Source organism: Prinia subflava, chromosome 9 (assembly GCF_021018805.1).
Source record: "Prinia subflava isolate CZ2003 ecotype Zambia chromosome 9, Cam_Psub_1.2, whole genome shotgun sequence".
NCBI lineage: Eukaryota > Metazoa > Chordata > Aves > Passeriformes > Cisticolidae > Prinia > Prinia subflava.
In genome coordinates, this window is record NC_086255.1 from 2117019 (window position 1) to 2130665 (window position 13647).

Below are 13647 nucleotides of genomic sequence, written 5' to 3' on the forward strand. Positions count from 1 at the left end.
TTCTACACAAACTTCACACCCACTTTCCCAGTGCTGTCACTCAATTTTGGGAGCCTGTTCCAAGCCCTCAGGTCAATGCAGTGTTTGCTGGGGAGTCAGTGCCTGGCAGCACAGAAAGCCTGGAATTCCCAGTGCCCAGGGCTCCAACAGGAATTTTAGAACCAAGCACAGGGAATTTCATCACCCTGACTTTGCCTTCACTGCCGAGCACTCCCATTGAAACCAGGGAAGGTGAACAGAGCTGAGAGTGTGCAGAGCTCCTCATCTGGCACAACTTCTGCTGCTGCTTCTTAAGCTGATGCAGAGAAGGTGAGAACACCTTTGAATTGTTTTTTAACCTACTCAGCCCCACGGCTTTCGTTTCAGTTTGGCAGCTTTGTTACAGGGTGTCCAACTGTGGCACTGTGAGGTTTTCACTCTGTTTGCAAGCTTTGGCTGCAGCCAGGGAGAAATTCAGAGCAGCTCTCCTTTGGAGCCATCAGGAATATCCAGATTTAGCAATTCTGGCTGCCCACACTTGGCCTGGCTTTGCTGTTTGAGCTTCATCAAGCACAGTAGAAGTGCAGGAAAATCAAGTCCAGGAGGAAAACAAGGAATGCCCATTCCCAGGGGACGAGTGGGGGACAGGAAGGAACAGCAGCACCCTCACAGTGAAGCAGCTTTAATTTCTCATGGTTTCATGGGTTTTTTTAATTTCTCATGGTTAAAAAGCTGTGTATTTTGAAACCTAATACTCAGGAAAATGAACAGTTTTTATCTTCACTCCTGATCAATCCCATCCAGAAGTGCAGCCTTACACTGGGATAAAACCATGGGAGCTTTCCTTTGGCTCCGGGCTATGCAGGGCACAAGTGGCCATCAGAATTTTCTCCTTGAGATAATCTGATATAAATGGGTACTTCAGAAGTGAAAAGTACATTTTTGAGCAGAAACTCAGCTGTGCTGACAGGGGCCAGGGCAGGAAGTGGTCAGAAATGCACCTGGTCAGACCCAGAGCAGCCACGACTGCTTTTGGAGCACAGGGGACATCCCAGAGCAGAGTGAAAGCTCTTTACCTCTTTTCTTTCTTTCAGGTTGGTTAACATGACAATAATGGCTGATTTCTGCTCCCAGATCATCCTCCAGAAGTCATTGACTGTTTCCTGCTTGGGTCCTGCAGAGAGAACGGGCAATGCTCAGGAGAGGGGATGGAGCAGACCCCAGAGCTGTTTGCTACACTTGCACAGCTTTGGAATACACCAGACTTGTATATTTATGTATTAAATAACCCCCCTCGTGTCTTCTTTTTCATAATCATGCACCCAAATAAACATTTTTAGAAGGAATCTCCTCTCTTGAAATATCTCTCACAGAATCACAGAACGGTCTGAGTTGGAAGGGACTTTAAAGATCATTTACTTTCCACCCCCTGCCATGGCAAGGACACCTCCCACTGTCCCAGGGTGCTCCAGCCCCAGTGTCCAGCCTGGCCTTGGGCACTGCCAGGGATCCAGGGGCACCCACAGCTGCTCTGGGCACCCTGTGCCAGGGCCTGCCCACCCTCACAGCCAGGAATTCCTGCCCAATATCCCATCTAAACCCTCTAAACCCCTCCTTCAGCCTAAAGCCATTCCCATGTCCTGTCCCTCCATTCCTTGTCCCTCTCCCGCTCTCCTGGAGCCCCTTTAGGCCCTGGCAAATTCTCTACCACATCAGTTCTTAAATGTTATTTAATCTTTTAACTATGGCAGGAGCAACATTTAGAATTCCTACTCTGCAGCTCTCCCCCATGCCAAGATTCCCTGGGACCAAAACAAACTTGGAATGGATCACCAGGAGACACCGATTTGGAAGCAAAGAGGCTCTGGGAGGGGGAATGAGCCTCTGCTCAGAGCAGAACCTACAGCTCTAGAGGCAGTTGGACACCTCACACATATTTCAAATTCATTTCAACTGTAACCTCTAAATCCAGCCTCACGCTTGACCTGCAGCTAAGAAAAACCTTTTACATACATCTATAATGAAATGATAATTAAATGTGCTCAGCCCTAAGCCATAGAGAAGAGAGAAATGAGAATGAGTTACCTTGTGCTGCTATAAATTTATTCTTTTCTTTATAACCCTGTGGAAATAAATGCCACAGAAGTTAAAAGGTGAAAGGCCAATGTGTCCTAGCAGAGAATGACTTCTTTAATTCCCAAAGTCTGGCCAGCTGTGGGTAACTCTCAACTCACATCTATATATGATGCATTAATGTAGTCTGAAGATGGGACTCCATCAATTTGGCTCAAAATCACTCTGGAATGATCATCTGAAAGAAAACAAGGACATTGGCAAGTTATTAAATCTGAAATTTCCTTGCAAGCAGGAGGCCTGGAAAAACAGAGTTCCCAAACCACAGACAAGACACAAACAGCATTTCTGACCAGTGAAGTTGTTATTATTTGAGTATTTTCAGTGCATGAACACGAATTCTACCAGCAGCCTGTAGTGCTGTAATTTTGCTCAGTGCCAAAATTAATTGTCTGGTTTAAAAGAAAAGCAAATGGCTTACATGGCAGGATGTTGGGGTATCTGTTCTTCTCCCTGTTTTCTTCCTTATTTGCCATTTCAAATGTTCCCTGCACATATCCAGACGTTAATGACTGAAAAAAATTTAAAAAAAAGATACAGAGTCAATGTGTTAGAAAACAAATAATTTTGATTGCACATGGCTTAGAGAAAAATGGCATCCAACAGAACTAAATATATTTCAACTTTTCCCCCCCAGGAACTTTAATTCCTCTCCAACAGGCAACTACACCCTGGCAGATTTCACTCCAGACAGCGAGTTCAGCACGTGGGGAGAGGAAAGGAGTTTTTTTCCCCTCAGAGCTCACAGTTATTTAGCAAATTGTTAAACTCTGAGCTGCTGCCTGGAGCTGCCATCTGCCACGGTGACTCCGAGCACGACCCAGCCGTGCCAGCGCCGCGCTCCACGGCCACCGATGGCACCCAAACGGGACTGGGGGACACAAACGGGGCTGGGGGGACACAAACGGGGCCGGGGCCCGACCCCCTCCCTGCTGAGCACACCCAGGATCCAACACCTTGCTCAGCTCTGCAGGTGAAGGCCCAGCCCTGGGTGAAAAGGAGGAATGAAAAATCATTTGCAGGGCTTTTATGCAGCACGAGTTGAGTTCTGTGAGCTGCCAGCGAGAGCTGAGCACAGGTAAATTTAATCTGGCTCAAAAAAAACCCCAAACAGTCATGGAGGGCAATGAACCAAAGGAAAAAAACAGAGGAGAGGGTGAAGATGAAAGCAAGGAGGTGCCCAGGGTGGAGCTTCTCCACAGCTGAGCTCTGCCACTGCAGATGGACCAGACCAGAACCACATCAGGGGAAGTTCCTGTGAGTGGATTTTGTGAAGTTCCTTTAACTCCAAAAGCCCCAGTGGCAGCACCAAGGTAAAATCCCAGCAGTTTGGGGAGGCACCACCACCTTCTCCCACTCCTGTACCTCCCCTGCCCAGTTTGAGTCACGCAGGGCAGGGAAAAAGGAGGTCAGGGAGGGAGGGGCGAGGCAAGCAGCCCTGGCTGGCTGGCAGAGAGCAGGGCTGGAACTCCCCAGAACAGCAAAGGCTGCCAGGGTGACACAGGAGGAGAGGGGCCCTGGGGAGCACCGATCCTCCACCACACAGGAAACTGCACCGTGCACTTGTGGGTTTGGTCTGTTGGGGCTTTTACAGCACATAGAGCTGTGAATGGAAAAGAAATGAGATTAAGAGACGGTTGAGGAAGAAAGCTGCTGTGTGCAGACTGCTCGATTCCTCATGTGAATGAAGCTTGTAGCTTCTTATCAGCCCATTTTGCTGATTAAAGTACATTTATGAAACACAAAAAACTGAATTTTTGTGTAAAAAGGAGGAGTGGAAGGTGTCCCTGCCCATGGCAAGGAGTTGGAACTGGATGATCTTTAAGCTCCTTCCAACCCACACCATTCTGTGACTCTATGAAATAATTATCTTTTTAAACTCAACCTCTTCAAAGTTGAAGTCAGGCACCCAGTTTTCAATTACCAGCCAGAGGAGTTGTGGCTTTTCATGTAAAACACACATGAAGAGGAATTACCTTTGGCCAAATCACCTCTGCATGCCCTGCCCCTGACCTCTGCAAGGCCTTGGCATCCTCCCAGGGAGCTCCTTGTGCCCCAGGGTGGGTGGTGAGCCCAGGGCAGAGCCCAGCCCTGCTCCCACCCCCAGGAGGATGTGATTCATCCCACTGCTCCTCAGCACATCCTCCCATCACCCAAATCACGAGGGGCTGACCAGTCCTGCTGGCCCTGGGTCATCTGCTGCCACCACCGAGCTGTCCCTGCTGGCAGCAACCCTAAAACCCCACTGAAGCTTGGAGAGGCTCAACCCACCCAGGATCAGCACATTTCCTCCTTTTTTAGCACTGAACAAGCCAAATTTCCTCCTTTTTTAGCACAGATAAAGCTAAATTTCCTCCTTTTCAGCACTGAACGAGCCACAGGGATGTCTTAATCCAGCCAGAATTAAAATTTCAAAAGAAAACTTCATACTGAAGCTTTTCAGTAATTAATCTGAAAATCGAGGCAATAATCCCAAACTTCCAGGGATGATCAACAGAAGTAGGGGCTTTACAGAAAAGGGAAAAAAATTGAATTTTTTTTTCCTTTTTCTTCTGTGAAGAAAGAACACACTCTTCTAGCACCCAGTGTTCACAAAGGAATCACATAACAAGAAAAGAAGGAGCCTCTGCTATTCTGGTGAGTGTCCAAGGGGTGCAATGCCCCTCTTAAGGGTCATTCAGGCTTTAAGGACAAAATCAAAGGTGCTGGAGAACAACATCAGGCACATAAATCTAAGAGAACCGTCCTCAAAGTCAGGAACTGTCCTCAAAACTCTTTTCTGCCTGCTGGGTGTCTTCACCTTTTGTTGTCTGCTTTATTTTTACCAAAAGAATCACTTGGGACCAAACTTGTCAGGTTGGTGCACATGCCTGGGCAGCGCTGGCTCCCAGGGCTCACCACGGGCTCACCAAATTTGTTCCCAATTCCCTCTGGAGCTGCTGTAGCTGCACTCCCAGGGATGGCTGGCCCTGACATGTGGGATCAGGATGTGTGGAGTGGGCAGAGATCCCTGGAGCGTTCCCAGGAAACAGAACCAGAGAACCATGGAATGGTTTGGCTTGGAAGGATCTTCTAAAGCTCATCCAGGGCCCCCCTTCCACGGCCAGGGACACCTTCCACCACCCCAGGGTGCTCCAAGCCCTGTCCAGCCCTGCCTTGGGCACTGCCAGCCCTCTCAGGCTGGAGCACACAGCTCATCCAGCCACACAAAAAACCACACTGAGCACCAACCCCATCCAACCCCATCACTGCTCATTTCTGGGGATCACACCCCAGGCTTTGGGGTGTGGACAGAATCCCAAATGCTCACAGCATGGGGCAGAAATTACTGAAAATTTTTATAAATTTTTATAAATTAAAAGAGATGCTTTGTTTCACTCTGAACCTCGGAGCAAATGAATCAGGAAAGTCAAAATTCCCCAGCACACCTTGTCAAGCTGGTTCTCACTCTCGTTTTGTCAGCTTTGATAAGGATTTCCACAATGCTCCATGGCTGATAAGGCAAAATTCTGTGGTTTAAATTTATCACCAACCAAACTGCAGCTCTAATTATGCTCCCAATTAAGAAGGTAACTCAACAGCCGGCCTAATCAACACGTGCATTGGCTCTCACTCATCCATGCCTGACATTTAAGCTCCTGCTTTGCTTCTGCTGTGGAGGGAAGTGAAAAGAAGTCATGAAAAGCCTGGAAAAGGCCCCAAACGGAGGCTCCTGGTGCAGGATTTCCCCACAGGAATCCTGCAGGAGCTCAGCCCAGACTCCAGGTACAGCTCAGGCTCTGGCACAAGCCCTGCCCAAGGCTCAGCAGGAACACCCTGAGAGCTGAGATACCTCACAGAAACTGTGCCAGGGCATGGGAGCTGCAAACAGGGGAGAGCTGGGATGGTACCAAGAGCAAAAAGTCAAATTGCCAGGAAAAAAGAAGTCAAACCCCACCAGGGCAATATTAAGAACACACCGTGTCCTCTCCTCTGAGTACTCCCCATGGAGGTGAAACACCCAGATACCCCAAACCCCTCCAGCATCATCAAGAAAATCAATGCTAAAGAGACTCAGATTCAAACTCCAGCTTCAGCCGAACACTAAAGACCTTCTTAAAATGTTAGCAGGAGGCAAACAGTTCATGTAACAGCAATTTAGCACCATAAATGAATAAAAATCCCAGGTTTTATCCAGATTAAGGGTCCCCACACACGACAGAACCCACAGGAACAGCACCAGTCGTGCACCAAACACAAGAACTATTAATACTCCCAGATATTTTGGTTTTCCTCCCGTTTTCAGCCACCCACGTGTAAAACTCACATTAAACTCTTCTCTAAAGAGCTTCCCCTCGTCTGCCGAGCGTATCCGGATTTCCTCCTCCAGGTTTTCCACTGGGATAGGGAAATACTTCTTGGGGCCCGAGGGAGACCTGCTGAGCAGCATGACCCGCTGCTGTTCTGTCAGGGCAAGAGCAGGGCATGTTAAAGGCACGGCCAGAGCCAGAGATCTCCAGCTACAAATTAATCCTGGTGCTGAAAGATGCCAAAATAAACTTCTACCACAACGCTCTGAGGTGATTTATAGGAAATTAAAACTCCAAATCATAGGCCAAGGGGTTGCTTTGAGAACACAGTGATACCAAGAAGAACCACTACTGCTGAAATCCATGATTTCTCTATTTGCACTCGATTAAAAAGTGGCCAAGTTTTATCCAGAAAAGGAGAAGGTTCTTTCTGCTGACTGGGCAAGGACAGCTTTTGGCAACTATCACAAAGGAGATGCTGCGAGATTATTTCATTTCAAGGGGCAATAATGATGACGATAATAGTAATAAATTTCTCTTTAATTTGGCAGCCATCAGAAACTGTGCCCCAAGAGGAGCTGCTGCCCCTGTGCACAGGAACAACCCAGCAGGAAGCTGATGGGTATTTTTAGGGTTTTGACTTTCCCTCTGACTGCCACCCTCTGCCACTGCTCATCACTTCACACATGGCCCAGTGGGGCTGACACAAACCACGGAGTGATTATTTTATCTTTATCATTTTTATCTGGGTTGTGGTTAAAACAACTTGCCCAGCCCAGGTTAGACCTGGGCCCCACACAGGAGCCAGCCTGGGGTTCCCCTCAGGCAGAAACAAACCCAGCACAGCTCAAACCAGTGGAAACATTTTAAACTCCTCAAGAGTGTTTTACTTCAGTGCCTCCAACATCAAACTGCCCCATCAACTCCCTGCTTCCCCTTCAGAAACCACCCAGAGTCTTCACAAAGAGTTAAGAACTTTTTCGCCCATTTTAAGAAGAAATACTGCAATTCCTTCTCTAAACACAAGGATCACAGTGTCACAAACCTGGATCTCAGCTGGCACCCTGGTAAAACATCTCCAAAGAGCCCAGGAAGGTTTCACACAGAGACATTTCCTGCATCACAACTTAAAGTGAAACCTATTTCAAACCAGCAACTAAAAGTTAAGATTTTCCACAGACTGCTAGAGTATGGCTTTCTAAATGTGGATCTGTATTCCAAGGGCAGCCTGGATGGGACAACCAAGGGCTGGAAGATGTCCCTGCACATGGCATAAACCAGATGAGTTTAAGGTCCCTTCCAGCTCAAACCATTTATGATTGTATTTTTTCCAATTATTTTCTCTTTAATAACAACCCCTTCACTTATATTAGAAAAATAAAAGCAAACTTTGAGTAATTGTGAATGAAAGAACACGGCACACACAAATAAAGAGAGTTTGAAAGCCAATCTCTCCATACCTTGCTCTTCCAAGATCCCGTTTGGCATCTTCTTGTCCCCGGAGTTCACCACAGCTTTCCTGTGTCTCCTGAACCTGCAACAGAGGCACAGCGTTAATCTGGCAAGAGGAAAGCAGCATTTCCCCCCAGCACTGTTTGCACAAACCAAGTAATTCTGGAGAAGCTCTTTCTGCTCATGCTGGCGGGAGGGCACGGCCTCGTCTGCGCCGCGGCTCTGCCTCCCTCCCGCTTCCGTGGGAGGGCACAAGGCTGGGCTGAGCCCAGGACACCCACCTGAAAAAATACCCCACCAGCACCACGAAAATGAGCACCACCAGCACCAGGATCAGCAGGGACGTCAGCAGCTCCTTGTGCAGGGTGTTCTCCTCCGTGGAGTCTGGGGATGGAACAAGAGATGTGGAATATCAGACAGGGGTTGCCTCATCTGGCACAAAAACTGTGCCTTAGGCACCAAAAATTCTCTTCAATTATCTGCCTCTTCTTACTAAAAGCAGCTAATTACTTGACATTGGCAAAGCTCAAACTGAAAGTTGATTTTTTTTAACTTTTTTATTTTTTTCTCCCTCGCCAAAAGCACAACGAAACCACTGCTCCTGAGAAAATCAAGGATATTTTTAAATGTAATTGTAACCAGAGAAAGTTGAACAGCTATAAGGTACCAAGCTGAACTTGAAGCCCACTAAAAGGTTTGCTTCAATGCCCTTACGCACTTATCAGCTGCTTCTCAAGCACCCAAATCCACCACTTTTCATACAGATTTTATTCACTGAAATTCTATATAAACATAAGAAGAAGCAGGAATAATGACATTTTTCTCAGAATGGAGATTAAAGAACATCTTTGTTATATCTGATGCAAACTCTGACTCTCACCCTTCTGTTCACAGTATTTTGTGCATGTCTCTCTTTACCTTTCACTTTCATTATGCTTCTGTAACCTTTTAGTTCTACTGAATAATTCAATACGGAACAGATTAAAATCATTAAAAACCCAACATGTTTCATTAAAGGGAGCCAAACTTCGAGTCTGAACCCTCAGCAAGCAAAACACAACCCTACAACCACTCTTCCAAAATTAAGGCAATTTCTTTTGCTGCTGGTACTTTGGAATTTTTTTCCCTTTTCAACTACATTTACACACTTCTAATAGGGGTTTTTTACCATTCCTACAGTGGTCTTTGAGAGCTGACAGATGGAAGGGTTGGATGGGATTTGGGAAAGAATTCCTGGTTGGGAGGGGCTGTGATGGAATTCCCAGAGCAGCTGTGGCTGCCCCTGGATCCCTGGCAGTGCCCAAGGCCAGGTTGGAGCAGTCTGGGACAGTGGGAGGTGTCCCTGCCATGGCAGGGGTGGCACTGGATGATTTTTTTTAAGGTCTCTTCCATCCCAAACAATTCTGGGATTCAATAAAATATTTAGGAGTAGGTAACACCTGCAATAATTCTGAAAGGATTCATGTGGATCAAATCAATGCTCAGAATTGATGGCTGCAAAACCATTTGAGTCTCAGGAGCAGCTGGAAACTCTCTGGGTGCTCCACCAGGGCATGGGAAAAAAATTCCTCTAGAGGGACAGGTGAGCTCAGGACACACAAGGAGAAAAGGGCTCCTAAGTCAACATCATAATGCACAGACAGGGGAGGCAATAAAACACGAGGGGTGACTTCTACGTGTGTATAGAGATAAAAGCGACAGGCACGACAAAACTGCAATAGAAGCCACGGCTTGGCAGGGTTTCAGGAAATCACTCTGGGAAGGAGTGTCTGGATGAGGATGAATAACCACCCAACGCTTGCTGTTTTGCAACTCCGGCTGGAAGCCAAGGGCTGGCAAGGAAACAAACACAAAAAAATCCCTATTTTTGGCCCTCCCAGACAAAATGCAGCCACTTCCATGGGGTTTGGAAATGTCACCCTCAGGATCTCAGAATGCTCCAGGATTTTAGGGTTTTGTTGGTTCTCTTCAGCTCTGTGACAAGACCCGTGACAGGAGAGGGGGAAAACAACGAGTTCGCATCACGAGGGAATTAAAGTTTCCCTCAGACCATTACACAATAAAAAAATCACCCCCTCTTCCTTTCACAGAACTGCTGCATCATTTGGGGGTGTCTTTGGAGAACTGATCCCCAGACAAACACTGAAAGCTCAACCCAAGCCAGGAAAAGAGAAGCTGAACCTTCTGCCAAACAACTGCCCCCATTTCTTTAGTCAAGGACAGAGCACCCCTGCCACGACTGATTTAATTCTCTGCCCCAAGATCTCTCCTCTCCTCCTACCATTCCATGAGGAAATTGGGTCAAAATCCACAAGAAGTCTTTTTTTTTTAATACCAGAACATATCTGTTCCCAAATCCTTGCAGCTGCTTCCCAATGGCTCCACCCTTGCAGAGCCCGGGAGTAAGGCACAGTGTGGTTTCATTTTTTCCTCCTCTGTTTTCTTTAATATCAGTAAATGTATAAATGTAGCCCAAAAATTGCATTTTTTTGTTAAATTTAAAGGAAGTTAAATTTTAAGAAAGTTAAAATTGAGGCCACTGCAGGCTCAGAGGTTAACACATCTCTGGCCAACACAACTATCTCCAGACCCAGGGGGATTTCAAGGAGAACAAAGGCCTGGATTAACTTTTTAATCAGTACTGCTTCAAAAACTGATGGTTGAAACACTGGAGTAAATGGATGCAGGAGAGACAAATCCCCCAAAGCAGGGAAACATTTCCACTGCTCCCACTCCAGGAGTGGGAATCCCAAAACCACCAGGATTTCTGTTCACAGCCAGCCAAAGATCATCCCAAGGGTATTTTTTTAGAGATACAATAAGACAGTGACTGTAATATTCACCACAGAGGGGGATTATCACCAGTGGGTGCTGACAGCCCCTGGTGCAGCCACCAGGGCTGGCTCAGGGTTCTCCCTGCCTCAGTCCCTGGTGCTGCTGGCTCTTTCTGGAAGTGCAGCACCATTTCCTCCAGGGCTGGGATGTTCCCACTCCCCGGGAGTGACAAACACGAAGCCACCCCCAAGGGAACGGGGAATTCCCAGCAGTGTGTGCACACCAGTGATAACCCTCCACACCCCCTCCCCAGCTCAAATTTTCTCCATCCTTTGCATTTTTGGGTAAATTGTGTGATAAAAAGTGTGATTAAAACACCTTTTACCCCTCTACAAAGCAAGCTGGCAGGGCAAAGTCTGCCCTACACCTGAAATTATTCTGGTGAGTGACACAAAACAAAATCTTTATGTGAGCACAGGAGAAATCCCACAAGAACCAACTCTGTTTCTGCACAGGTCTGATCTTCTTTTCAAAACCCAGAGACATCACAAATGTCTAACAGGGAAGGTGACAAAACCCACACTAAACCCTCTCTGGCTATTTTTGGAAGAGAAAACCCTGACCCTGCCATGGCTGCAGGAGGGAAGCAGCTGATGGGCAGCTGATAACCAGGAGATTTGTCTGGCACATGGGAAGCACAAACCCAAAACAGAGCAAAAATATGAACTAAAGGAAGGGCAAAGGAAAAAAGGCAGGTAGGGGAGAGAAAGCAGCACCCACAGCCAGCAGGGAACAGGAGGCAAGCAGAGGAAATGGGAGTTTAACATCTCAGAGCTGAATCCCAGTGGGGCAAAGCCAGCACAGCCCACCTGGCACTGCAGGCACAGAGTCTGGGCTGGAGGGACCTTTAAATGTCACCCAGTCCAACCCTCCCCCACCTATTTCTGAAGTTCTGCTCTGCAAACTAATTCTTGGAATGAGTGTCTACCAGCAGAGCATCCCTCTGGCATTTAAATACCAAATAAAACGAGCCAGATTCCTTCTTCATGGCTCAGTTTTCTGATGCTGCCTCATTTTCTCCACCGTGGGGCTCACAGGGCAGCCCCACCTCGGGGTGCCCCCTGGACATTACAGAGTCACAGAACGGTCTGGGCTGGAAAGGACCTTAAAAATCACCCAGTGCCACCCCTGCCACGGCAGGGACACCTCCCACTGTCCCAGGCTGCTCCAGCCCCAGTGTCCAGCCTGGCCTTGGGCACTGCCAGGGATGCAGGGGCAGCCACAGCTGCTCTGGGAATTCCATCCCAACCCCTGCCCACCCTCCCAGGGAACAATTCCTGCCCAAATCCCATCCAGCCCTGCCCTCTGGCAGTGGGAGCCATTCCCTGTGTCCTGTCCCTCCAGTCCCTCTCCAGCTCTGCTAGAATTCCTCCAGGCTCTGTAAGGCCACCCTGAGGTCACCCCAAAGCTGCTCTTGCCCAGCCTGAACAATCCCAGCTCTCCCAGCCTTTCCTCCATCCCACTGAACATTTGGTGCCTCCTCTGTGTTCACTCCAGCAGCTCCAGGTCCTTCCCAGGCTGGGCCCCAGGGCTGGACAGGCTGTCCTGGGTGGGGTCAGCCCAGAGTGCTGCAGAGAGGGAAATAATCTTATTTTCACATCCCCACTGACTTATTAGAAGTTGAAACCAGCACTAAACAGGACTCCCAAAGCTGCCCCATTTCCTGCCTCTTAACCTGCAGCTCCTCTGGTAAATTCACTCCTCTGAAGGGTCAGACATCAGTGAGAAAAAGGAATTCAAGGGCACCACGAACCCTCCTGGAGTAAATACCAGTGGAATGGGAACATTTGGAAAGGTATTTAAAGGTTTACAACTGCAGCTCCCAGGCTGCTTTCACATTTCAGCAATTCCACACGTAAAAACACAAGAGGAAGTAAAACAATCCAGGCTCTGATTAATCCCGGGGAATTTACAAATGTTTGAATTACCAGGAGTTAGGGGATTGTCATGGACAATACCACGAATAAACAATCTGTAACAAGGATCTGAGAGCATTAAGGTGTTTCTACTGGAAATATACATTTATTTATGCAAATCCTAATAAATATCAGCTTGGAAGTCAGAGCTAGAGGGTCCCTTCCAACCCAAACCATTCTGTGGTTTGATGGTTTATATTTATTTAATGCAGTTGAATACCTGGAGTAAAGATCAGGGCAAACTTCCAGTCAATGGCAGTGCAATAAACCCCAGAATATTCTCATTTTCTGAAAGGGCAATTTCAAGGTAGCAATTTCATGGCAGCAATTTCAGGGTGTTCTTGCAGGAAGTAAAATGGCAGCAGTGCTAAAAATCGACCCATCCAGACAAGGTAACCATGTTTGAAATAAGAACAAAGCTGACATTGTCATTCAGCAAATCTTGGAAAAAAATCAAGGCAGCTCAAATAATGACATGAAATCATTTACACCTATTCCTTTCAGAATCAGAAGTATCTTTTGGGATCACTCATCAAATTAGCATGCAAAAGGAAAGCTGAATTTTTTTTAGCATCTTTTCCTTCTTTCCATAGTCTGTTAAATGGAGGTTTCTTTATGCCTCAATCAAAAATCTTTATTTCTGTATTTAAAAATGCCCTATTAGTTCAATGGCTATCAAATTGATTAGATAACCCAATTATCTTGGCTCTCTCTGCAGCAATGTATTTTCAGGGTGCACCTACGTGTCTGTCAGACAAAACTCTTCCTCCCTGCAAAGCCAGGAAGGCTTTGATATTTAGGAAAAACAGTTTAGTCACAGCAATCATTTCTGAATCATATCACTCAAATTAAAATTTAATTAAAATAGGGATGATCAGATTACTCTTATCCATACTATCAGACTTCAATTCAACACAATTTGGAATTAAGCGTTGAAAATTAACAACACTGATGGCAAAACTCACTTTGTACTCAACTTATTAAAATTCTGGGAAGTGATAAAAACAACAAGTGACTTCCCCTTCTCAATTCCCATATTCTGA

General features: G+C 46.8%; 1 protein-coding gene across 2 annotated transcripts in view; it reads right to left on the minus strand.

Annotated features, from left to right (window-relative positions):
* The window catches only part of PTPRE (protein tyrosine phosphatase receptor type E), a 92345-nt gene that overhangs the window by 15412 nt on the left and 63286 nt on the right, over positions 1–13647 (minus strand). For both annotated transcript variants that reach the window (XM_063405099.1, XM_063405100.1), the window contains 7 exons: positions 8135–8237; positions 7862–7935; positions 6419–6555; positions 2534–2624; positions 2214–2290; positions 2065–2101; positions 1056–1153 (listed from right to left, as the gene is read on the minus strand). In XM_063405099.1, coding sequence (XP_063261169.1) covers positions 1056–1153; positions 2065–2101; positions 2214–2290; positions 2534–2624; positions 6419–6555; positions 7862–7935; positions 8135–8237 — 617 coding nt within the window. The remainder of the gene's footprint in view (positions 1–1055; positions 1154–2064; positions 2102–2213; positions 2291–2533; positions 2625–6418; positions 6556–7861; positions 7936–8134; positions 8238–13647) is intronic.